General features: G+C 49.9%; 1 protein-coding gene and 2 non-coding genes across 3 annotated transcripts in view; all 3 read left to right on the top strand.

The window, feature by feature from the left end:
* The window catches only part of ep400 (E1A binding protein p400), a 32,348-nt gene extending 10,358 nt beyond the window's left edge, over window positions 1–21,990 (top strand). Inside the window, 43 exon segments of the mRNA XM_049003887.1 lie at window positions 191–384; window positions 550–727; window positions 1,057–1,193; window positions 1,296–1,465; window positions 1,634–1,808; window positions 2,139–2,275; window positions 2,744–2,930; window positions 4,717–4,886; window positions 5,348–5,547; window positions 6,669–6,920; window positions 8,727–8,891; window positions 9,148–9,324; window positions 9,989–10,086; window positions 10,280–10,593; window positions 10,733–10,935; window positions 11,818–11,987; window positions 12,393–12,589; window positions 12,865–12,976; window positions 13,755–14,018; window positions 14,250–14,327; window positions 14,587–14,721; window positions 14,834–14,878; window positions 14,989–15,142; window positions 15,577–15,812; window positions 16,186–16,359; window positions 16,595–16,642; window positions 16,726–16,785; window positions 16,787–16,863; window positions 17,001–17,057; window positions 17,160–17,187; window positions 17,189–17,239; window positions 17,355–17,390; window positions 17,392–17,565; window positions 17,908–17,953; window positions 18,067–18,161; window positions 18,635–18,836; window positions 18,924–19,072; window positions 19,257–19,478; window positions 19,568–19,712; window positions 19,799–19,920; window positions 20,152–20,313; window positions 20,412–20,489; window positions 20,629–21,990. Of these exon segments, the coding sequence (XP_048859844.1) occupies window positions 191–384; window positions 550–727; window positions 1,057–1,193; window positions 1,296–1,465; window positions 1,634–1,808; window positions 2,139–2,275; window positions 2,744–2,930; window positions 4,717–4,886; window positions 5,348–5,547; window positions 6,669–6,920; window positions 8,727–8,891; window positions 9,148–9,324; window positions 9,989–10,086; window positions 10,280–10,593; window positions 10,733–10,935; window positions 11,818–11,987; window positions 12,393–12,589; window positions 12,865–12,976; window positions 13,755–14,018; window positions 14,250–14,327; window positions 14,587–14,721; window positions 14,834–14,878; window positions 14,989–15,142; window positions 15,577–15,812; window positions 16,186–16,359; window positions 16,595–16,642; window positions 16,726–16,785; window positions 16,787–16,863; window positions 17,001–17,057; window positions 17,160–17,187; window positions 17,189–17,239; window positions 17,355–17,390; window positions 17,392–17,565; window positions 17,908–17,953; window positions 18,067–18,161; window positions 18,635–18,836; window positions 18,924–19,072; window positions 19,257–19,478; window positions 19,568–19,712; window positions 19,799–19,920; window positions 20,152–20,313; window positions 20,412–20,489; window positions 20,629–20,940 (6,386 nt within the window). The 3' untranslated portion in view covers window positions 20,941–21,990.
* Window positions 12,019–12,146, top strand: LOC125732349 (small nucleolar RNA SNORA49). Its single transcript, XR_007391730.1, has one exon. It is a non-coding gene; the product is annotated as a small nucleolar RNA SNORA49 (small nucleolar RNA).
* On the top strand, window positions 13,151–13,282 carry LOC125732348 (small nucleolar RNA SNORA49). Its single transcript, XR_007391729.1, has one exon. It is a non-coding gene; the product is annotated as a small nucleolar RNA SNORA49 (small nucleolar RNA).
* Window positions 21,991–23,462: the final 1,472 nt, after the last annotated feature.

The following is a 23,462-nucleotide window of genomic DNA, read 5'->3' as shown; positions in this document are numbered from 1 at the left end:
TCCCTTACTATTCTGATGGAAACTTGTAACTGAAACGTACATACATTGGTTAAACTGAGACAATGTACAAACATGCCATTGTGTGTCTTGTGACCATGTGTGAGAATGACACGTGTGAGAATTGTTCTAATCACGTGACACGGTGGGGCGCCGATATTGGCTTGACCTTGCGTTTGTGGGTGATCTACAGAGATGGAAGCTGTTCCACCAAGCGACCCTCCTGAGGCTGTGCTCATAGACTCGCTACTCAGCATGGAGCAGTACCGGCCCTCGGAGAAGTCCGTGTCTACAGGAGCCAACGGGCAGCCCCAGCGGGACATCGCGGAGGTGGCGACCGCCGCGGAGCATCTGCTTCCCAAAGGCATGGCGCGGACTGTCTCTCCGGTGAGTCATGCCCTCCTCTCTACAGCCATGTTCCTGCTCACCCTTGAGTAAAGGGAGGTCACTGTTCTCTTTGACAAACGTCACTTGGCTAGGAAAAGTATTTTTTGGGATGATGATTTTTTTTTCCCGACAATCGCCTTAATATGAAAGTGATTTTTTTCCCAGGTGCACGGTACTGCCCCCTTCCTGCTGCACGGCACTCTGCGGGAATATCAGCAAATCGGCGTGGACTGGCTGGCCAGCCTCCACAGGCGACACCTGAATGGCATCCTGGCGGATGAGACAGGCCTTGGGAAGACTGTACAGACAGTGGCCTTCCTGGCTCACCTTGCTTGTTATGAGGGTCAGTAGCCTTTCTTCATTCCCCTCTGCTGCATTATCTCTTCCTTTTATATTTTATTATTCAGTTGCTCAGCTGATTGTTTTCTGAAGCAATTTTAATTTTGGATCCATTTTTACTGCCGAGTGGTTTACCGTAGGAGTTCAGGTTAATGGGACATGTTGCACTTTTCCGGTCACTTGCCGTTGCGTTATCTGCGGCCTCAAGGTACTTCCTGTCTCATCGCCCTTATAGGAAGGGAAGCTCAGTCCTGTTGACCCTGTGAAATTTTAATTGTTTCATTTGCCAGCAGTAAGATACTTGAATTCATGTGAAGTGTTCCTCCCGAACAGGAATCTGGGGTCCTCACCTAGCGGTCGTGCGCACATGCAAGCTTTTGAGCTGGGAGATGGAGCTTAAGCGATGGTGCCCAGGTCTAAAGATCCTGCTGTACCTTGGAGGAAAGAAGGAGCGCAAGCTAAAAAGATCGGTTAGTATTCTCCGCAGACTTCAGCCCTCCTGTAATTTGACCTTCTGTTACTCCCTGTGTCCTCCTCTGTGTATCTGACCTGGTCCTGGTCACTTCCCCTAGTGGTGGTCGGAGCCCAACAGCTTCCATGTGTGCGTGACGTCCTACAAACTGTTACTGAAGGACCAGGGACACTTCCTGAGGAAGCGCTGGAGCCACCTGGTGTTGGACGAAGTGCAGCTCATCAAAAACATGACAGAGAAGCAGTGGGACACCATCTTCTCCCTGAAGAGGTTGGCCGCTGGGACCGTGGTGCTCGTAGCTTCGCCACCTTGACCCTAAGAGCACCAGATGGTGTTGGATGTGTGAACCTACATGCAGTGATGAAGCCTTTGGCGCTTCACCGGGCTGCTTGGAATTCTGGGAGTCTTATTTACCCAATTCTGTGTTTCCTCCTCCAGCCAGCAGAGGCTCCTGCTTATCAACACCCCACTGCAGAACACATTGAAGGAGCTGTGGACCATGATCCACTTTCTTCTACCAGGGATCACACGCTCCTACCTGGACTTCCCTGTCAAGCCTGGCACCGACCAGAACCAGGATTACTGCCACAAGCTGGTCATCCGTCTGCACAGGGTGGGATTAGCCGTGCCAGCTTCCTCCAGGCTTTCACCTTAATTCTTCCAAGCAGCGTCAAACACATTTACAGCAGCTTTCCATCTGTTTGTAGTCTGGCTGCTTTATTTAGCTTAATTAAAGAATGTATTTAAATAGAAAGTTAGACTTTCTTCTCTGGGGATTTTGATGGTGTAACTTATTGAATGATACAAAAGAGCACCTGTTGGCACTGTAACTAGCAGTGTGTTTGGGCTCTGGGCCCCAGTCGCTCATAACTCGATTTCGGATAGACATGTATCCAAAGGCAGCCACATGGCTGAAGGTTCCCCCACGTCGCCCCCTGTGCAGATGATCCAGCCGTTCATCCTGCGGCGCTCCAAGAGGGACGTGGAGAAGCAGCTGCCCAAGAAGTACGAGCACATCTTGAAATGCCGGTTGTCACGGCGACAGAAGAGCCTGTACGAGGATGTCATGACGCAGCCTGGGTGAGTGCCCAGCCCCTGGGTGTGCGGGGGCACCTCCCCATCACAGTTTATACACCGCCCTGATATGTTGAGCATCACAGGTGGCCGTTTCCCCACTCTACTCACAATACTCTACTCCCTGCTCACAGTACTCTACTCCCCACTCGCAATACTCTTTTGAAGGCAAGGAAGTAACTCCTATGAATAAGGATGGCCTCCCCAAGCTTAATTTGGTGCTTCACAGCCCCCCCCAGCCCCTCTTTAGCCAATATGGCCACACTCTCTAGGGAGTATCGTACTTTCTGAGTTTAAACCGTGCGAGGAGCGTTCAGGTGGTACATCACTGATTATGGGTTTCTAGCAGTTGAGCTTGGTCACTTAACAGACTCTTCTCTCACAAACATCATGATGTCTCTCTCTTTTTTTGGCTTACATAAAGCAGCGGAAGTTTTTTTTTTAAATGTAACTTTCATTGTCCACCTCCTCCAGAGCTCAGGAAGCCCTGAAGACAGGCCACTTTGTCAGTGTGCTGCGGGTCCTGATGCAGCTGCAGCACATCTGCAACCACCCTGACCTGGTGCAGCCCAGGGAGACCGCTGCCGCCCACGGTTCCCCGGCACTGGAGTTCAGAGCTCCCTCCATGGTGCTGGGAGTACTGGCACCGGACCCATGGAAGGTAGTGTTATCTTTTGGATTTTCATGTGTCTGGGGCTGATGGAAGTAAAAGAAAGACCTCATGAAAGAATTTTAAGGCAACTAACCTAAATTATAATCGCAGATCTAACTACAACGGTGAGTCATTAGATTGCATGCCAGTTAGCAGTATGTGTCAGCTATAAAGAAGTCTGATTAATGCTTAGATACATACGTTTTCAAAGCAGTGTGCTTCAAGGAGGCCAGGTGGTGCCTGAATTTCAGAAGCATTGGTCACAAAAATTGCAAACCTAAAATGTCAAGGGAACCGGTCTCAAAAACCATGATAAAAATTACCACAGAGCTGAATCAGCACCTCTGTGGTCTGGTACCAAAGACCCTCTTGTGTGCTTCATAGACCTTGAAATTATATGAGTGTTGCTGTTCAGGAACTTCTTATCCCTAAGGCCAACGAACTATGACACGTAACCTTAGTCTGGGAGCACGGAATCTGGAACCGCGTTCATCACAGCATACAAAAAGATACACGAAATGTGCATTTGCAGCTTTTGAAATGCAAAATCCCAGATTTATCAAACACAATTTGATGGGGGGGGGGAATACATATTTATGAGGCATACACCTCATTTTGGAGAAGTCTGGAAAAAGGTGAAACTCGTAATGTGTGTGATTTTAAATGAGTAGTGAAATGTATGCCTGCACATTCCTGCTGTGATGTTGTTAGTGTTGTTAGGCCCCCAAATATAACATTTTATCATGTTGCGTGACGTCAGCGTGTGAATCGTCCACCATAATCATGGACAGTCAAAAAAGACAAACAAAAAAATGACTATTTTAGGGTCGTTCCATTCCAGTGGAATGTTGCAGTGTTGATAATTCCTCTTCTTTATGGTTGCTATTATCGGTCTTTGCATTGAGAGGCTCGATTATAGCATATTCTTTCAGCGTGAAGTTAATTAGTATTGACCACTTATGCTTTTTGGTGGGTTGCAGCTCAGCAGAATCTCAGTATTGTGCATGTATGCATATTTACAAAAGTTCTAATTTAGCATGCATATGTACACACTCCTAGTTTTGATAAATTCAATTTTTTTTCTTTTTTTTTTTTTATGTGCGTGCATTTTTTTCACAATGAAATGTTTGGTAAATGAGGCCCTTGGAGTGCTGAACAATAGGGGGGGGGGGGGTCTGTCATCTTTTACCAGCATCCTTGCTGTGCAAACGCTGTTCCCTCATGATTTTCTCATGTCCCAGATAATGATAATGTTAAACTAACTCAAAGGTGGCTATTGAACACCAGGATGAAATCAAGTGCCTTTCATGGCTTCCCCAGTCGCCAGGTCTAAACATCAGCCTTTATGGGAAATTCTTGACTTCAGTGTACAAAGTAGATTTTATCCCTCAAAGAACTTTTTTTTTCTCCTTGAAGAAAGGTTCAAAGTCCCGCTGTGCACAGTTCATGACTAGCTTAGCAGAATTTCAAGGTGGACTAAAGGTTTGATACTGAAATATTGCGAGGTGTTTTCGTTTATCCACCCCCTGTGTGTGTGTGCGCGTGTGTGCGCGTGTGTGTGTGTGTGTGTGTACGTGCGCGCTGTCATTTTGTGACCATAGTTTGGTGGTAATTTAGCATAGATTTTTTTTTAGCGTGACATTGGTGTGTCACTGCTAAGGAGGCAGATGAAAGCCACAAAATTTGAAATCTGCAAATCTGGTCTTGTAATGTAAGAATCTGAGTAATCTTAAAAGGGATGTCTCAGGTGTAGCTCTCTTTAATTTTGATTTTCTCCCCACTCCCAAACTGCCAGACCGTGGATCTGTCCATTTTCGACCTGGTCAGTAACGAGTGCCACCTGACGCGCTATGAGACCGAAGAGGTGCTGCCCAGGTTGAAGGTCTCCAGGCAGCTCATCGAGGAGATCCATGCCGCCCCTCCCCCCCCAGCCCGGCCCAAGCCCTGCAAGATCAAACCCATGAGGTCTGTAGACAGCGCTTGGTCTTTTTAGGCTTGTCAAGAGGCACCTGATGAATGAGCTAAAATTAGACCTTTAATCTAGTGATGGCTAAATGAAGCTTCACGAACCATGTGCTGTATTTTTGGACCCCACTAGATGGCGTTCTTGGTTTGCTTTGTGGGTGTGCTCTGAGCCCTTTTATGAGCAGAGAGCTCCATCTAGTGGGGTCAGAAAATACAGCAAGTGGCTCATGAAGCTTCATTTAGCCATTGCTACTTTTGTCCATTAAAAAGAGGTCTCCAAGAAAATGGTCTCATTACATTGCGTTGACAAAACTGATATCAGCTTCTATATTCAGTGATTCTGAGACTGGCAATATTATAATTACAGTTCATGTTGGTTAGCTGTTGCGTTAGTTCCAGACTAACAGTGTGTTTGTTTATTTGGTGAACCACAATTGGATGGCCTGGTTATACTTTGGCAGGTTGTTCCAGCCCGTCCAATATGGCACCAAGCCGGAGGGCCGAACTGTACCTTTGGCAGGCAATGGGGCTCAGAGGCCCCCAGCCAGCACTGTGGCCACCCCCACCACAACCAGCACGTCCCAACCGGCCCTGGCCAAGGGCAAGACCCCCATCACCCACACAAGCACCACTGCTAACGCCACTGTTACTGCTGCTCAGGGTAAGAGCGCCTCTTCACATTGACGCAGCGCCGGATTTCCTGATCGTTGTGACCCTTCTGCGCATCGGCTGCGCTCTGTTTACTAGTGGATATCACTGTGATAGATTTCCCGGATGAATACCTCACTCCACCACAAAGCAGTAAATATCACTGAAGAGGCGCGCTTGGGCATCACTCAAGCTTACTGACACCGTTTCAATAATCCGCTGCACTCGGCATGAATTTTAACATGGTTCAGGCACATCTGTTCATGTTTCAGCGTCGCATTAAGGAGATTATGCGATTTCAGTCGGGGGGGCTGCGATGGGAGCCTCATGGGGACATATTGCTTATTTTCACAGGCCTGTATTTTATTCCCATTGTAACAGCTTAGTGCTGGATTAACTGGAGAATGCTGGGTGCATTTTTGGTTTGGAGGCTTATGATGCTGAAAAAACCTGCTAGATATTCTGCTCCCAATATCCATGAAAGTTTTCATTTTTTAAGGGAAGGTTGACACTGCACCAAAGTTTCTGGTCTTATACAATGGAAACTAAAATGTTTTCATGCATCCTGCTTTGGACAGAGCAGGCATAATGGTGGTGTACCACTTGATATGCGGGATGTTCAGCTACATTTCAGGCAGTATATCATGTTTAGGTGAGATAAAGGAGTAGGGAGAATTCTACACAATGAAACTAAACAGTACTACTTTCGCATTTCAAAAATGTTTAGTAAATCATCTTTTAAAAACTTTTCTGAATGGCTTTAAGCTTAAGCGCATTACTCATGCTCCATATAGATTGAATACATTTTTTGGCTTTAAGTGTGTGCGTGTTTTGTCTGCCGAGTGGTTGTGCTTCTGAATTAGTTTGTGTTTTTAATGTAGGTAATTTTTAATGTTCATTCAAGGAGAAGGTCCGGCTCCTCTGCCCTCCTTTCAGATTTCTTATGGATGAATGTGAACTAATTAATCCAGCCTGATTCGTACTTGGTTCATCTTGAATGGGAGACTGTCTGTCTCGCCGGTACCATTAGATGACATTTTAAACGAGACCTGAACAGTTCCCAGTAAACAGGAGCAGAAGCTATGACAGAAACACCCCTAACCACAAGCCTACACCAACCACTGTCCTCTGCAGTCACCGGGACTGCCTTGCCAACGAGCCTGACTGCCGCCACTGCTGCCACCACCGACACTGCTTCCTCCTCCGTGGCTGTTCCGGCCCGCAGTGTCCCTGGACAGGCATTGAGTCTGCCAACAGGGGGCGCCGTGCCCCAGCTGGCCCAGCCCCCTTTGGTCAGGCCATTGACTAAGTTGCCACAGACCACCACACCGAGCCTGCCAGCCCAGAGGCTGATTCTCACCTCCCAGGCCCAGGCACGCTTGCCTAGTAAGTGGCCTACCCTCCCTCCCGCTCCTCATCACACTCCCGCCACCGATGAAGCAAACCAACCAGGTTAAAGGGGGCCAGTCTGGGAGGTACTGCTGAAGGGTTGTTTTAAGAGAAGAGTCAACAGCAGCAATAGTATTTTAGTGATGCAGTTTGTTTTTACTCTAGAGACAGGGAAGCATAAATACTTTCTGGAAAGAGCACAATCTAGCACCCTGATCTTGTGACATCTCTTCTGAATTAGGAGACTGGCGTCTAGAATAGTTCGAATAACAGCAGTGTCAGGTGGTACCGTAACATTTAGCCTGCTGTTAATGGTTTAAATGTTTTGCCACTGCAGTCTTGAGGCTTCCACCAGCGCTTAATAATTATGGAAGTGTATCGATCATATTCACACCAGCAAAGTCAAGCTTTCTGTTAACAAGAAAGGGTTCTTAACACGTGAGTGCGCTTACTGGAACACCCACTAGTGGTCATGTTACCTCTGGGTGTGCCTCGCAGATTTGAGATGGCCTAGCTGCAGGGGAGTTGCATCTGATTGCAGGGGAGCAGAGGTTCAATGAACATGGGAGAATGATTTGATTGAGCACAATAACAGAACAACTCGCAGTGCGACTTAATATTTACTTCTGCTTAAATTAGTGCAGATATGCTCAAAGGACTCTTGAAGGGAGCTGAACTGCTAACTCTAGTTACGAGTCCATGTTCAGTCAATCTATATGTAACCTTATGAAAAGAGGATGTGTATTCACCAGTAATGAAGAATAATATAAAAAGACCTGTTGGAATAATTGTGGAACTTAAATAATGTAAGTGATGTGCTGTCTTTACGCAAAATGGTTACTTTTTTTGAGTGTTTCGGTGCCATGACATGCTTAATAGCAGCCGTTACAAAACACACATGATAAAATTGGGAGCGTGTAGCGAATCCATGATAGGAGCTAAAGCAGGAAGCTCAGAACCACAGGCCACTTCAGCAGGTTCTCCCAGCACCCTCTGTCTCTTTCTGAACTCTTTCCCAATCCTGCATGCCGGCATTGCCCCCCCCCCCTACTCTGGGCTATCACCAGCCTCCGGTTTTATCGTTAACCTTCATTCTTATGTTTATCCATTTACTCACACTACTTTGTCTTCTGGGGAGCATCTCTAAACCCTTGGTTCCAAGTCAGGCCAAGACCAAGAAGGTCCGTCTTCTCATCCTTTTTGCCCCGCCCCCTTAAGTCACACTGTCTGTCTTATGTTTTTGTTTGACCCTGAAGCTATGACCTCATACATGACCTGAGATCACTTTTCTTTTTTTAAAAAGAGAATAAAAAAAAAATCGGAGGGAAATCTTTTGATAAACTCCAAAGGAATTTTTTGGAAGCAAGACATGCCTCGAGATGACTGCAACTCCCAGCTGATCCCTCTAAGTACTAATCTCCGGTATCATAATTAAATGACTGATTTTGATGATAAATCCCCAAGCTGCCTGCACCACTTTTGAACGTGCAATTAAAGGAAAGCGCAACATTTCAGCTGAAGCCTCGAGGATCTCTCATTCATCAGAAGACTGCAAGTCCACATCGGCGTAGAGCTGGTAATGGGACAGGTGACGGATTCTGCCGCTGTGGGGGTTTTCCCTGCCTCCCAGTTTAACCCCCCTGCCGTTTCTGCATGTCTAGTAGATTTTCCAGCTTTTTTCATCCTTCTCACTAACCAGAAACAGTGTTGGGTCCGTATTTTGTGTCTAGTCTCCCTTATGGGTTGTGGGGTGCACAGACTGACCAGATCTGCACTTGTCCCCCCCCCCATCTCTTCTAAAAGGTGCTGATGCAGTAAAGACCTCCCAGATGGCCTCCATCGCTGGGGCCCAGGGCCGCATATCGCAGCCAGAGACCCCAGTCACCCTGCAGTTCCAGGGAAACAAGTTCACGCTGTCCCCCAGCCAGCTGCGGCAACTCACCACTGGGCAGCCCCTGCAGCTTCAAGGTACCCTCGGTAAAGTATTCGCCTGTCATCTGCCTCTCTCCCTCTCTGATGCCTTCAGAGGCCTTTGCTTGCTATTGGCTCTGTCTTGGACCCTCTAACCTTTATGGATTAGCAGAGACGTCTTGACAAACTCATTATAAAATGATGCTGTTGGACTATTTTGGTCTTCAGCTAAACACAACAGCCGGCTGGTTCCTAGCAGCTCTTTACCCTGGCCCCTTTGTCGTCCCCCTCCCCACCCCGGCCTATGACACAGGCAACATCCTCCAGATCGTGTCTGCTCCTGGGCAGCAGGTATTGCGCAATCAGGGCTCCGTGGGCCTGCAGGCGACGCCCCAGCCCCTCGCAGTCCCCAATGCGGCCACCCCCCCAGCCACTGCCACACCTCCGCCTGCTTCCACCCCTACTATGGTGTCCGCTGCTGCACTCCAGGGTAAGGGCTGCAGCCACTTCTGGGGGGGGCTCGAAACACACAATGCTGTCTTTATCGGCAGGGCTGGCCCACCCTATATGCGACATAAGGTGCCATTTGATTAGGGGCTACACAAGAGCAAGTGAAAATGATCATAAGAAATGCCTCTGCTTCATTACATGATCTTAGTTATTTAAGATGTTTCTAATATTTCACTCCTGCGAATCTGCAAAGTTTACTGAACCCTCCATAAAATGCCCCGATTGGCCCTTAAAATGACCCTGACTTATAAATGATACTCGCAACATGAATGTGTCTATATCACTTCAAGCACATCAGATCAATTAAGGAAGTTTCAACACTTTCGCATGGCACTTCAGGAATGAATTGTGCAGTCGGCTAGAAACCTTTCGTTTGCAATGTCATTAGAAGCATTAACTGTTACAGAATCTTGAATGAATAATTGTATACGCTTGAACATCCATAGGTTAGCGATTGACTGAAAGACCCAGATGAGAGTATGCTTTGTATCTTGCAGCTAACCCAACCTGTTACTGAGAAGCGTTCCATCTAAGTAGCCCAAAGAACAATACAAGTTATCAGTGTCATCCTTCTAGCGTGAACCTCCAGCTCTGCCCATGCACCTCCCTACCCTACTGTCAATGCTAAACTCCTCTGTGTCTAGTTCCATCAGCTGCAGCCAAGAGCCCAGTCACAGCAGCCTTTTTCGTGGACCAGACGGCTGGCGCCAAGCCCCCACTCGCAGCGGCTGCTGTGCTGCAGGTATGTGGAGAGGGGGAGGGAGAATAGACTGTAACACTGGGCTTGTGTGTCATCGACTTAAGTCAGAGCAGCCTCAGTAAAATGTGCCCTGCGTGATCTGGTCTTTCTTTTACGGAGCATCTAGTGGTTTTGCAGTAGCGGCAGTTCTGCCCGGAGCTCCCTGAGATGCCTGCGGTCTCATGTCTCTCTGCAGGAGTCTTCCGAGGAGAGGAGCCGTCAGGTGAAGGAGCGCCTGAGCCGACTCTTCACCGCTAATGAGCGCCGGTGCGCACGGGCAGTGCTGTACGGGGCCGACCTACTGGGGGCCTGCAGCATATCGCAGAAGGACCAGCAGCTTGCTCCACCCCTCTATTCCATTTCTGCTCCGGGGCCCCGCAGATGGAGGTGGGCGGGTCGGGACAGCTGCCAGAGGGCTCAGCGCTCCTGCATCTCTGCCACGACCCACCTGCAGGAGGCGCTGCTCTCCACTCAGCAGCAGTGGGAGGCTGGGCAGCAGTTGGCCAACAGGTACAGAGCTCAGCACCTCTTCTGGACGTTTCTGATCCGGCACGTTTGTACAGCTGGGAATACCATTGTCTCAGGAAGCTCCAGGCCATTCTTCCCCTGACGGAATCTGTCCTTTTCTTCCTGTTCGTCAAATTCACAGGTTTTCCTGTGTGGTTCCTGCGGTCGTGGCCCCGCCCCCATGTCTGTATGCGGCCAACCCCGCGCCACAGTTCACCCTGGAGCAGAAGCGTATCCGCCGGCGAATGCAGGAGGCTGCCGCCCCTCACTGTCTGGAGATCCGCAGGCTAGCCTCCGCCCGCTTCCACCAGTTCCCCGACCTGCAGCTCCTGCAAATGGACTCAGGTTGGGCCCGAGTTGAGACCGAACCAGTTAAACTAATGACAGTTACTATGTTCTAAAGTGCATTGGAAAGCTTTACAAACTTGCAACGGCCACATAAAGTGGAAGGTTGGCACACTGAATTCCAAAATAAGGGGAAATGCAGAACGGGATCCATATAAATCAATGACGGAAGGTGATTGTTGAGAAAAAGCTGCATAGTAATGCATTACAGAAAAGGGCTACAGTCCCTGCCCTAAAATAAAGGAAAAATGGGTCTTTATCTATTCTGGCTGAAGTGATGTATTTGCTGATTGAAACGCTTTACATCTTAGTATAATTGTAATAATGGCTGATGATTATTGTTTATCCATCAGAGTCCATATTCTAGGTATTTCTAATTAAATACAGAAGAAAGCCAAGTGCTAAAATGTGTGTTTATGGCAATGTGGTTCAGTTCTTATAGGTCTGTAGTGATTATTTTAAAATCGATCCAAATCAACACTACACAAAAACTCATAGCTGTTATTAAATTTCCAAAAACCAGTGGCCTGAATGACCTTCTCCTTTCTTTGTGAGTGTAGCTGCTGAGTGATTGATTGTTTTGTAGATTTAAGCTGTTGTTCAGTTCAATTCAACTATGGATATAACGCCTTTCACAACAGCGTTGCCCAAATGCACTGTACAGGGGCGTGTTGTGATACATCATTAAGACAGAATGATACAAAAATGTAGGAAATACAGAGAAATGAGAGAGAAAGCCAGATGACAATGGAGGAGAGGAAGCAAAAACTCCAAAGTAGGGAGAAGAGAAAATCTCTGGGGGTCCAAGGTCAACCGGCACCCCCCCCCCGAGCCTTAGCCCGTCGTCTTACCATCTGCTGCCCACCTCTTCCTCCACCCCAGGCAAACTGGAAGCCCTGGCTGTCCTCCTCCACAAGCTTCGCTCAGAGAATCGCCGCGTCCTCATCTTCACCCAGATGGTGCGCATGCTGGACATCCTAGAGGTCTTCCTCAACTACCGCCATCTCAGCTACGTGCGGCTGGACGAGAGCCTGCCGACGGAGGAGCGCCAGGTAGAGGTTGGGGTGTTGGTGCCGCCCAGGCCTTCCCTGTCTGACACCAGGACCTGCAGCACCCCTGCGGGCTTCTGGCCTTCTGATGGGATACAGCAGTGGCCTCACTTCCCCCCCGCTGGATTAGTTCCTCCTGGGGCCTAAAGAGAAGCCAACACAATCTTTCATCTTCTAAGCATTGCATGCTTTCCTAATCGCTAATCTTAATTTTTGCTCTTTATCCTCCCCTGCTTTTAATCCAGATTTTTATTCCACAAGTGAATGGTAACTGAAAACAGTGTTGCGTAGTTGTCTTTTTCAGATGCTAATGGTCCATTATCAAAAGAACACGGAAGACCTGGCAGTTACGCCAGTGTTCTCCATCAGTGTCTGACGCACCACTTTGTCCTGTCCTGACCTCCCCAGGAACAGATGAAGAGCTTCAACAGGACCAGGCAGGTATTCTGTGCCATTCTCACCAACCGCTGCGGTTCTGCCGTGGGCCACGTCTTTGACGCAGACACCATCGTCTTCTACGACACGGACCTCAACCCCAGCATGGACTCCCGCACCCAGGAGTGGTGCGATCGGATCGGCCGCTCCAAGGACATCCACATCTACAGGTCTGTCAGCGTCCAGAAGTGCTAGAGCATCCAGAAATATTCACATAGACTAGCATCACTTCAGCATGACGTCGCTTTGATTTGGCTGATAAGATTCCGGTTCTGAGCCTCGTGGCTTCGCTCTCTAAGGGTCACGTCGGCCCGCTTTTGTGGAATACAGAGCTCTGCGTTATAAGTGGCTTATGATTATCTGTGGATTGCTTTTGCTAGGCTTGTTATCCCACAGTTCGGGCTACACTGATATGACACCCCTCCCCTACCCCCCCATTGCTCAGGCTAGAGAGCGGGAACTCCATAGAGGAAAAGCTACTGAAGAACGGGACTAAGGACCTCATACGTGAGGTAGCAGCGCAGGGCACAGACTACACCCTGGCCTTCCTGACACAGGTACGCCCTCATAGCTGTCATACGAACAGTTGACTGACAGTGCTCAATTGACAAGTCTGGCTTCTGGTATGTGTAGTGGATTTAGGAGGGGGCCGGAACACGGTATGTTAATGTTGTGATTTGTAAGGATCTCCAGTGTCCTTGTGAGAAGAGGGATTTACCAGGGCACATCCAGTTCCCCTCCCTTACTCCAGGACGTGAGCCCAGTGTCGTGTCCTGGCATTGACAGGGGATACAGCAATGGCTTTCTCCTCCTCTCCCTTCAGCTCTACAGCTGACAGCAGGGCTTTGGGGGTGGCCAACAGCATTCAAGGCTTGTAGCAAAGTACTTTGGGCAGATCTGTACGTAACCTGTTAATCCCTCTGGCTCGCTAGAAGGAAAATGTAGGTCCAGCAGAATTGAGAGTTCTTGTGCTCTTGCTTGCATTATTATTTTTATTATTATTCTCACATTTTTGTACAGAGAAATTTAAAACCTTTCCACAGCTGCAGATTTATTGACGGCTTTCTCTACAGCAGTGTTTCCCAATCCGGTCCTCGGGGGTCCACATACAATCCATATTTTTGCTCCTTCCCAGCTTCCGGTAGGCAACGATATTGTGTACTGCCTGGCACAGACTATGGCGGAAGCAAAAACATGGACTGACTGTGGGTCCCTGAGGACCGGAATTGGGAAACACGGCTCTATATTAATGTCACTACCTGGCTTGAATGTGGAAGCCATGTCTTTCTGGTTGAGTGCCAACATGCCAAACCACTCTACTTGTTGCTTTTATAGCGGACGATCCAGGACCTGTTTGAGGTGGAGTCAGGAACCGGGGAAAAGGTCGAGGAGTTTGTGGTGCTTCATCAGGATCCGTCTCCCTCGGAGGCCATCTCGCCCCGTGTGGCACGACCCTACATCCAGGCCCTCAACAGCATCGGCCAGGATGTGTCGGAGGAGCTGCCCACAGAGCAGGTCCATGAGCCAGGAGAGGAGGAGGAGCTCGAAATCCAGGAGGAACCATCACAGATTGAGGAGCTGGAGGCAGTCCTGGAGCAAGTAATTGGCTCTAACTAACCAATCCCATAAGAGTGCATGCCCTGATCTGCTAAGTAGTAGCTGGGGGAAAATAACATTAACATCAAGAAAAATATGGCCACAAAATAAAAAGCTAGATAAGCAGAGTGGTTTTTGCTGATCTTAAACCGGCCGCAGTATCACTGGTCTCAGCAGTAGCTATGAAAAGTCGGAGCTCGGTGTTTACTGCCCTTTGTCTTCCACTCCCAACAGCTGACGCCGATTGAAAAATATGCTCTGCAGTACCTGGAGTGCCTGCACATCAGCGAGGATGAGGAGCGAGCCGCCATGGTAAGAATGGAGGAAGGTCAACGGCTCTGAGTGCTGACCCATTGTACCACTCTGTGAATTAGTGCCCCCCCCCCACTTCAGTTTGACAAACATCATTATATCGGAATGGTGATGTCTGCAAAAGTAGTTGGGTATATTTAACATTTAAACTTCTTGTGTTTAAAGGTTCCATGAGTGTCAGTATGCAGGGCAGACCGCCATTGTATACATTTTTTTCCATGTACTTTATTTTTCTTTTTTTAATGTGTATGAATTGCAGGAGCAAGTGGGTTCAGTCAAGAAAGGCTGGGAGGTTCAGCATTTGCAGAAGCTTAAGGATAAGGAAGAAGAGCTGATGGTCCTTGAGGAAGAGGAGGATCTTTTCACTTACACGAGAGAAGATGCCTACAACATGGTACGTACTTTTTGGATTTCGTTGACCATATGGCTACATTTTATTTAGCGTTTTCACGGGCATCCGTGCGTGAGCTGTACGTTAACAGCACTGTCCACGCTGTGCTTGCCAGGAGTACGTCTTCGATGGTGAAGACGGCCAGACAGAGATCATGCCGGTGAGCTTCCACATTCCCCGCGGCCTGTCCTTTTCGTACGTCACACTTTGCCTGGCGCGCTTCCAGAAATACCCCGCTGACCTTCGCTTTGTTCCCTTCCCATGATGCAGCTGTGGACACCCCCTACACCCCCACAGGATGATAATGACATCTACATTGACTCGGTGATCTGCCTGATGTACGACACTGTGCCCATGCCGGAATCCCAGCTTCCTCCCGTCTACATCCGTAAGGAGCACAAGAGGCTGAAGATGGATCCCTCTGGTACGTCGCCCACAGCTCTGCGGCCTCGTCTGTCTGCTGCCTCCTGGTCGCCTGTGTCCTACCTACCTCTATCATCGGGATTTTCATTGGACAATCTGCACAGTGCAAATCCTGCTGGGATTTTATCTAATTGCCTGTAATTATGGAGTAACAGCTGGTTGAAAGATTAGCTAGCTAGATGAATTCTTCTGCAACTTGGAATTATAGAAAGATCATATGGGCTTTACTGTGGTTTTGTTCTAGTTTTATAGTCATTTGCAGGATTCCATCCTCAACAAATGAATGTAACTTTTTTTTTTTTCAAATCGTGTGAATGATTCAGTGAAAATCTTAGTTTTCGCAAGAAAGGTTTTATTGATTCAAGGCCTTTAGGGAGGTTTTGTGGTCACACGCACGTCTGTTTCTAAATGCATTCATGTCTTGTGCGCGTGCAGCGGTGGGTCGCAAGAAGAAGAAGGGTCACGGGGAGACGGTGATCCCGCCGCGTTCGCTGTTCGACAAGCCCAGCATGCTGAAGGTGCGTCGCGAGAGCAAGGAGCAGAAGAAGAACTTCTCGCTGAAGCAGCAGGCGCCCTTCGCCAAGCCGCTACCCACGCTGAGCAAACCTGCCGTGGAGGCCGGCCAGGACAACCCCGAGTGGCTGATTAGCGAGGACTGGGCCCTGTTACAGGCACGCACACCCGGCTCCGCACACACACACACACATGCAGACCCACGCGCACACGGCATACATGGAAGATGGTGAAGCGTCACTTACCCTATTCTTACGTTGCTGTATGTGTTGCGTTCTGCCTGTATACTTTACGCCTGTTACATGTAATAAACTGCCGGCAGTTTGAACAGATTTTTTTTTTTTTCCCCATGAAAATTCCTCTGGGTTTTTTATTTTTTATGAGGTCACAATGATAAAATTGTGTTACTGGTTTAATGCTGTTACTACTATTAATAATACAGATGCCTTAATATTGATGTCGCAGCGGACAGAGTGGAGAGTAAAGACTGAGGTTAATTGAAATTCCATGGAACCCTGTCGCCCCCTCCAGGCTGTCAAGCAGCTGCTTGAGCTTCCTCTGAACCTCACCATCATGTCTCCTGCCCACACCCCCAACTGGGACCTGGTCAGCGACGTCGTCAACTCATGCAGCCGCATCTACCGCTCACCCAAGCAGTGCCGCATCCGCTACGAGAATGTCATAATCCCTCGGGAGGAGGGCAAGGTGACCGCAGCCTGCATTTAATATGTGATTTCAGTCTCCTGTGTGCTGACAGGCACCCTCCAATTTTTTATGTCTCAGCTTCCTCATTGAAAGTATCAGTCCTACTGGGGACTGAGCCCCACAAGGCTGAAGTTCTACAATCACTTCTTTGGTTGATATTTAATTCACGTGATAATTTAAGGTCAGTATTGTTTTGTGGTGGACAAACCTTTTTAACCATATGTGACCTTTGCAGTTGGTGTATGAAGCGAATCCCAAGAAGAAAACCAAGAGCATTTACAAGGTGGGTTCCGCTAATCATTTTGTGGGACGTTGTGTCTGTTTTGACTTGCACATGGCCGACCTAACGGTCTCCTCGCCCCTCAGTCCAAGAATAGCCGCCCGCTCCGCACGTGTCAGATCTACACGCAGGATGACAACGCCACCCCACGTGCAGCTGTACAACAGCCGCTTCGAGCTGATGAAGCTCATCGCCAGCAGGAGGAGCCCTCCCATTAAACCCCTGTAAGTCCCCCCCCCGGCCGGCCTCCCCAGCTCCAAAGCTAGTTTGATGTGGGGGCTCTGCACACGGCCCAGTGTGCCGCTGCTGTTGGCTGCGGACACCCCCATTTTCACCGGTTCTCCTCTGCATGATCTGGCAGGTTGGGCATGAACCCGTTCCAGAAGAACCCGAAGCACGCCTCAGTGCTGGCTGAGAGGTGAGCCCCCCCCAAAGAGGATATGGCACGTCCTTCCTTATTGATCGTCCAACGACCCATGGGCCCAGTTCTAACTCTCCTCTCCTTTTGTGTCCCCCACAGTGGGATCAGCTACGACAAGCCCCTCCCTCCCCATCCAAGTGGCTTCCCAGCGTGCCGAGAGAATAGCCAAAGAGAAGAAGGTGAGTCCCCGTGTGCTGGCATGCGGACACGCCCGTCACTAAGCCGCCGCTGCCCTGAAACCGCTGCTGACTCTAATGGCTGACGTGAGAGCCCTGCTCTTTGCCTGGCTCACAGGCCCAGGCGGAGCAGCACAGAGCCCAGCAGCTGGCCCCAACAGCAGCAGCCGTCACAGCCTCCACAGCCTCCGCAGCAGCCTGGAACTCCCCAGGCCCAGGCTGCTGTAGCCCAGCCCCAGACCCCTACCGTCGGTCAGCCTGCACCCCAGGGTGTGGCCCAGGCCCAGGCTGCAGCTGGAACCACCACCGTCCCCAACACCGCGGTCCTGGTGAGGCCTTTGCTCTGTGTGTGTGTGTGTGTGTGTGTGTGTGTGTGTGTGTGTGTGTGTGCGTGCGCGCGCACTTAATCCTTAGCAAGCAGTGTTGCAGTGATACGCCATTATCTTTAATACTACAACAGTTGGGTGTTGTGCTTTACTGAAGGTACAGCAGGGCCACATGAAAAGCACCAAGTTCTGTTTTTCTGACATCTCATGGCAGGAGAGATTCTCTTCTCTTGTCAGAGGGACCACCTAACCCAGAATGGCATGTTAATGTAGCACTTGAGAAGACACCCGTGAAAGCAGGAACACGTCTGACGTTTATATTCCTTTCTCTCTTCTCTCTTTAAGGCGGGAGCCATAAAGGCTGCCACAGCCGGGACGACCATACAGACAGGTAGGCCGCCCCCCCCCCCCCCCCCCCCCCCCCCCCCCCCCCCCCCGAGGCAGGCCCATGCTGCCCGCTTTCCGGAAGACCACTCACGCAGTATTTGTTTTTGTGTCCTGCAGCTACTGTAGGCGGGAATGTGATTGTGAACACCATGTCTGGCTCCTACCAGACCGGCAAGCGGCTTGCCTCTCCCGTCATCCCCGGCGCCATGGTGGTAAGCGTGGACACAGCAGTGATGGCCCAGGAGTTTGTTTATAATGACCTTCGGTGGGGGTGGGGGGTAAATCCTAGAATGAGGGCATATGCACATACACGATGAATCAAATACTAAGGAGGGGGTTGGGAATCAAACCATCAGCCCTGGGGTGTGACACTACAGTATTAATGACTGTGCTGTCCAGTAGTCATGCAGTTAATAGCAATGAGTATAACTGATGATCACATAAGCACTGCCCTATAAATCAACCTGTCGGGGTGTTCTTTGGCTTTCGGTTCGGTTTATTTTATTTCAGACTGTTCCAGATACACATACACGCAACTCCATCCAATAAAACTGTAAAAAGCATGTCTGAAAAGTACAACTTTTTAACTCCTCCCCACAAAAAAATTTAGTATAATCCGAAGAGTTTACTTCATCACCCCGTGGTGTGTTAACGTAACCCTAACAAATCACGTGCGTCTTCCCAGCCGGCCGGGACCACGGGACCGCAGGTGGTGCACGCCCAGCCGCGGGCAGTGTCGGCCCCCGCCGCCTCCGCTGAAGTGGTCACCATCGCCACCAGCTCTGCCATCCGGGCGGTCACCCCAGTCAGTGCCTCGGCCGTCGTTTCCACCAGCCTGAGCCCGGTGCCAACGCCGACCCGATCGCTGGTCACGCAGGTGCCGCAGGGTAAGGACCCGCGGGCACTGACCATCACCACCTCCCCTGACGGGCACCGTCACCGTCTTACCCATGCGTGTGTGTATGCCATCGCAGGTCCTGGCATGCAGCTGCCACCGGGGAAGCAGATCACGCCCACGCAGCACCTGCAGATTCTCCGGCAGCAGCAACAGCAGCAGCAGCAGCTGCAACAGACCACTACCTCCCCCCAAATGAAGTCTGTGACGAAGCCCCAACAGCAGCAGGTAACCCCCTCCCCCGGAAAATAAATGAGGCCTGTTACACCATGACAGTGAGCCGTGCTGCCCTCAGGATTCAGTGTGTTACAGCCATTAGGAAATCAGTGTAGGTATGCAGGGTTTTACGTCTGGGCATATGGCAGCAGGCCGGAGCTGTACTTGCTCTAAGCTTCGCCTTGCCTCCACCCAGGAGATGCTAAAGGCGCAGAAGCACAAGCTTCAGATGGTCCAACAGCAGCAGCAACAGCAGGTGACGGCAGCCGCCGTAGCTGCGGCCGCGCAGCAGCAGAGCCAGCAGACTGGGCAGACGCAGGCATCTGCGCAGGCGGCACAGCCCGGCACGCAGCTGGCCACCGTGGCTGCTCCTAGGACCGGGGCGGTGCTGGCTGGCACTACGGTGGTGACGCGGCTGGTGAGTTGGTCTCATCGCGGCGAACGTTCCGGGTGGGCAAGTAAACGCACAAGATGAGGAGTCTCACCTGTGTGTTGCTCTCGCTGGAGGCGCGGATGCCCAACACGGGCCAGGCGGCCCAGACGGCCCAGGTGACCCTGACGAAGCCCTCGGTGGTGTCTGTGCCCGTGGTGTCCTCAGCCGGCGTGACGGTGGCTGGCATCAGCGTCGCCATCGGACAGGCCCAGAAGCCAGGTGGCTCCCTCGCCATCACCACAGCTCTTGCTGTTTTTTGTTTTTTTTTGCCCCCCCCAGCCACTGAACCCTGTCCCCCTCTGCAGGCGTCACCACTCACCCCTTCCAGCCCATGCAAGTACAGCAGCTCCTGCAGATGAAGAAGCAGCAGGCGGCGCAGCAGAAGGCCGTGCAGCCCCAGCCGGGACAGGCGTCTGCGCAGCCCAAGGTGAGCCTGCCACCACGCGCCGCCCCTCCCCTCGACGACACGTCTGACCCCATTGGTGCCCCAAAGGGAGCACAAAGATGCTGATGCGGACCAGTATGTGCAGTCAGATGCACGTCACATACCAGTCTACCTTGTAGTCCGTCTTCATGCACATTTACCCCCCCCCCCCCCGCGGCTGCATGCATGCTAACCTCAGCTCTGCCCGCCGCGCCGCTGTCCTCCCCGGACCAGCTGGCCACGCAGCAGGTCACAGTGCAGGCCTCGCAGCCAGCCCAGCCTGCGCAGCAGAAGGTGACCTATGCATCGGCCCAGTTGCAGCCCGGCATCAAGCAGCAGTTCTACGCCGCACCGATGACCCAGGCGCAGAAGGCAGGTGGGCCGCAGCAGATCCAGGTACGCCGGCGCCCCCTCCACACACGGGAGTGGCAGGCAACACTGCCGCTCTGTTTCCGCTATCGAGTACATAGTGAAAGCTGAATTTTAATTTGTAGGTTGCTAAACTGCCACAGATAGTGCAGCAGCAGTCCACTGTGGCCAACATCCAGCAGATAGTACCAGCCCCACAGCAGGTGAGCTCCAGCCGTCCTCAAAAGGGGAATTGGAATTGACTCCAAAATCGCTGACCTTCCTCAGCAGGCACGTTCCTCCTGCTCCTCCTCCTCACCATAATCTCCACCCACATCTCCTCCTCGCTCCATCCCGGGGCAGATCCAGGCGCAGCCACAGACCGTGTCGCTGTCCCAGCCTGCCCCCGCCCCCCAGCCCCCCGTGCAGGTGCTGTCATCGACGTCTCAGGTGGTGCCGCAGAAACTCCTGCAGCAGCAGGTGGTGACGGCAGCAGCAAGCGCAGCGGCTGGCTCCCCGCAGGTCCAGACCCCGCCCCCACAGAGTCCCGCCCCTCAGCCCGCGGCCGGCTCTGTCGTCGCGGATCAACCGGCTCAGCAGCAACCCAAGAGCCAGGCTCGGGGTGGGGCCACCGTGCGAGTCAAGGCCCCCACCAAACCCAACAGCAGCACCTAGCCTGTGCAGTACGGACCACCACCTCAAGTAGGCACCCTCGAGCTCTCGTTTTCAGTCGGTTTGTATAAAAGCAGTATCTAGAATAACCAACATGGACGAGGTCAGGACCCCCCAGTGGCTGGGAAGTTGCAGTGCAGCCACTGAGAGCCCCTACTGTATATTTGTTACCTGCCACAGAGGAAATCTACAGATTCTCCTTTCCATGATATCATTTTATAAATCTCCATTTGACAATGGTCACAAACTGAAGTCCTTCAGGTGCGCGTCAGGGGCGGAGACTGTGGGGAAAGGCCTGAAACCTGAAAGATAAGTGTGTCTATGCTTTCCATATGGCCCCTCTGCTCCTGAACCTGTCAGATGTTTGCCCTTTTTGTCTCTCTCCCTCCGTCTGTCTCCATTTCACTGTCAGTGTGAATAGCTTTATCATGGTACATTTAAAGAGGGAGGGAAAAATCCATTGTCCCATACAAACCGTGTAAACGGTGAGTTGCAGTTTAATATACGCGCAGTACCTATTACAGGAGCATCTTGTGCGGTTTGTCGGGAATGCAGATGTGAATGTGAAGATTCACACACCCTGTGCAGTTTCGATTTGACTCTCCTCGCCGTTTGCGGTACTTGTGGGAACTTTTTATTTGAAAAACTACTCGGCTACCCTGTTAAATGCACAGAGGTTACGCTCTGTGGTTACGCTCTGTGGCTGTTCTCTCTCCTTACCTAAACCAGTTGCAAGCAGACTACTAGTAAAACACTGTGGTCGTACTCAAATTGTGTCTCCTTTTTAATAGCTTTTTTTCTGCAATCAGTTCACTGGTGTCCTTTTTGTTTGTAACATAAAGATGTAATATGTTGTAAAAATCTTTTAATGTTTAGTTTTTCATCAGTTGCATTCAGTTATCCTGAGTTGTGATCGTGTAAATAACATGAACGTAAGATGAAACATTTGTACTTGTAAAGTAGTTGTTTTCATGGAGTTTTTTTTTTTTTTCTTTCTCAGCCTAATTGTAATAAAGTGTTTCTTTTTATACACCACAATGTACTCCTCCGGTGTCGCAATTTATGACGAATAGTACAAGAGCTCCATGCGTTCTGGCGTTTCCTTCGTCCTGTTTCTTTGTGTGGTTTGGCTCTTTGGGTCCCAAGCGTGTGGCGCATGTGTGGACCCACACACACACACACACACACACACACACACACACACACACACACACACACACACACACACACACACACACACACACACACACACACACACACACACACACACACATGTAGCCGGCAGCACTTCAGACTAAATTTGATGCCAGTTTCATGTCCACGATAGATATTGTGCAACTCCAGAAACGTTAAATTGTTTTGCGGATGTGTGTTAAAGCACAGGGGCCTCTAACCCTGTGTAACAAAATGTCCAGCGTCGTTACCCTTTGTGTGATATATTCAAGTAGGCTTCCCTGGAAAACTTGAATTCATACAGTGTTCTACTAAATCAGGGTATTTCATCCTATCTGGAAAGACAGCCATGTGAAAAAAGAAATAAAAAATTCCTACAGCTTGGTCCCTCATGATGCAATAAATTTGTAGAATTAATCAGGAATCCCACAACAAATGATGAACAACCACCCATATAATATTCAAGTGATGGCTTCATGAATTTCTTTGACAGCCCAACGCTCAAAATCAGATAATCCAAGCTATGCTGACAGCCTCTGCCAGGTTTGCTATACATCTCCTGGTATTGTTGCTTTTGATCATATTGAATAATATGCTTGTGACATCGTGTGAGCTCACTACATTATTTAAATGTTGAATCATCTAGCTGTTTACTGGACAACATCTGTAAAGCTAGTGAGGGAGCTTCTGGGTATAATTGCAGAGCATGTTCTCTACAATGTTTTCAGTACTTCTAAGCAGTGGCAGCTCTCCAGGGGGAGCATGGGGGGGGGGGGGGGGGGCAGTGGCTTTTTTTCTACCAAGTGCAGAAAATGAAAATGTTTTTCTTAAATTACTCAACAGTTATGGCTGCATGTACATATCCAGGAAATTTATAGTAAAATATACTCTTAGTTTCTTCACATTTGATGCATATGTAAAATCAAATGGCCTTTGACATCTTTATGTCAGTTTATTTTTCTGTCAAAATTCACACTTCAATATTTAGTAGTTCCACGGTCAGGACTTGGCTTGAAGACAACTGTTCTGCGGTTTCCAAGTCGCCCGTCTAAGCCGCGTAACCTAAGGGCCTCACTTTCTTGTTCGTGGCACGGAAACTGCAGCCGGGAAAATTAACGATCACCACCTTCTCCCTTCAGACTGCAACATCTCTGTTCGTCTGGTTTTAACAGCAGCTATTAACACCACTGCAGTTTCGCCAGTTTCCCTTGAAATGTTGGTGTCGCAGGGCAGGCACATTCTAGTTATAGCTCTCATGCATCACTTTTAAGTGTGAATGGTGATATATAAGTGTATAGTGAATCCTTATTATATCCAAAATATATAGGCAGTCCTGCTAGTTCGTGTGATAT

Source organism: Brienomyrus brachyistius, chromosome 2 (assembly GCF_023856365.1).
Source record: "Brienomyrus brachyistius isolate T26 chromosome 2, BBRACH_0.4, whole genome shotgun sequence".
Taxonomy (NCBI): domain Eukaryota; kingdom Metazoa; phylum Chordata; class Actinopteri; order Osteoglossiformes; family Mormyridae; genus Brienomyrus; species Brienomyrus brachyistius.
Note: the sequence above shows the minus strand (reverse complement) of the source record. Positions and strands in the feature narration are given on the sequence as shown.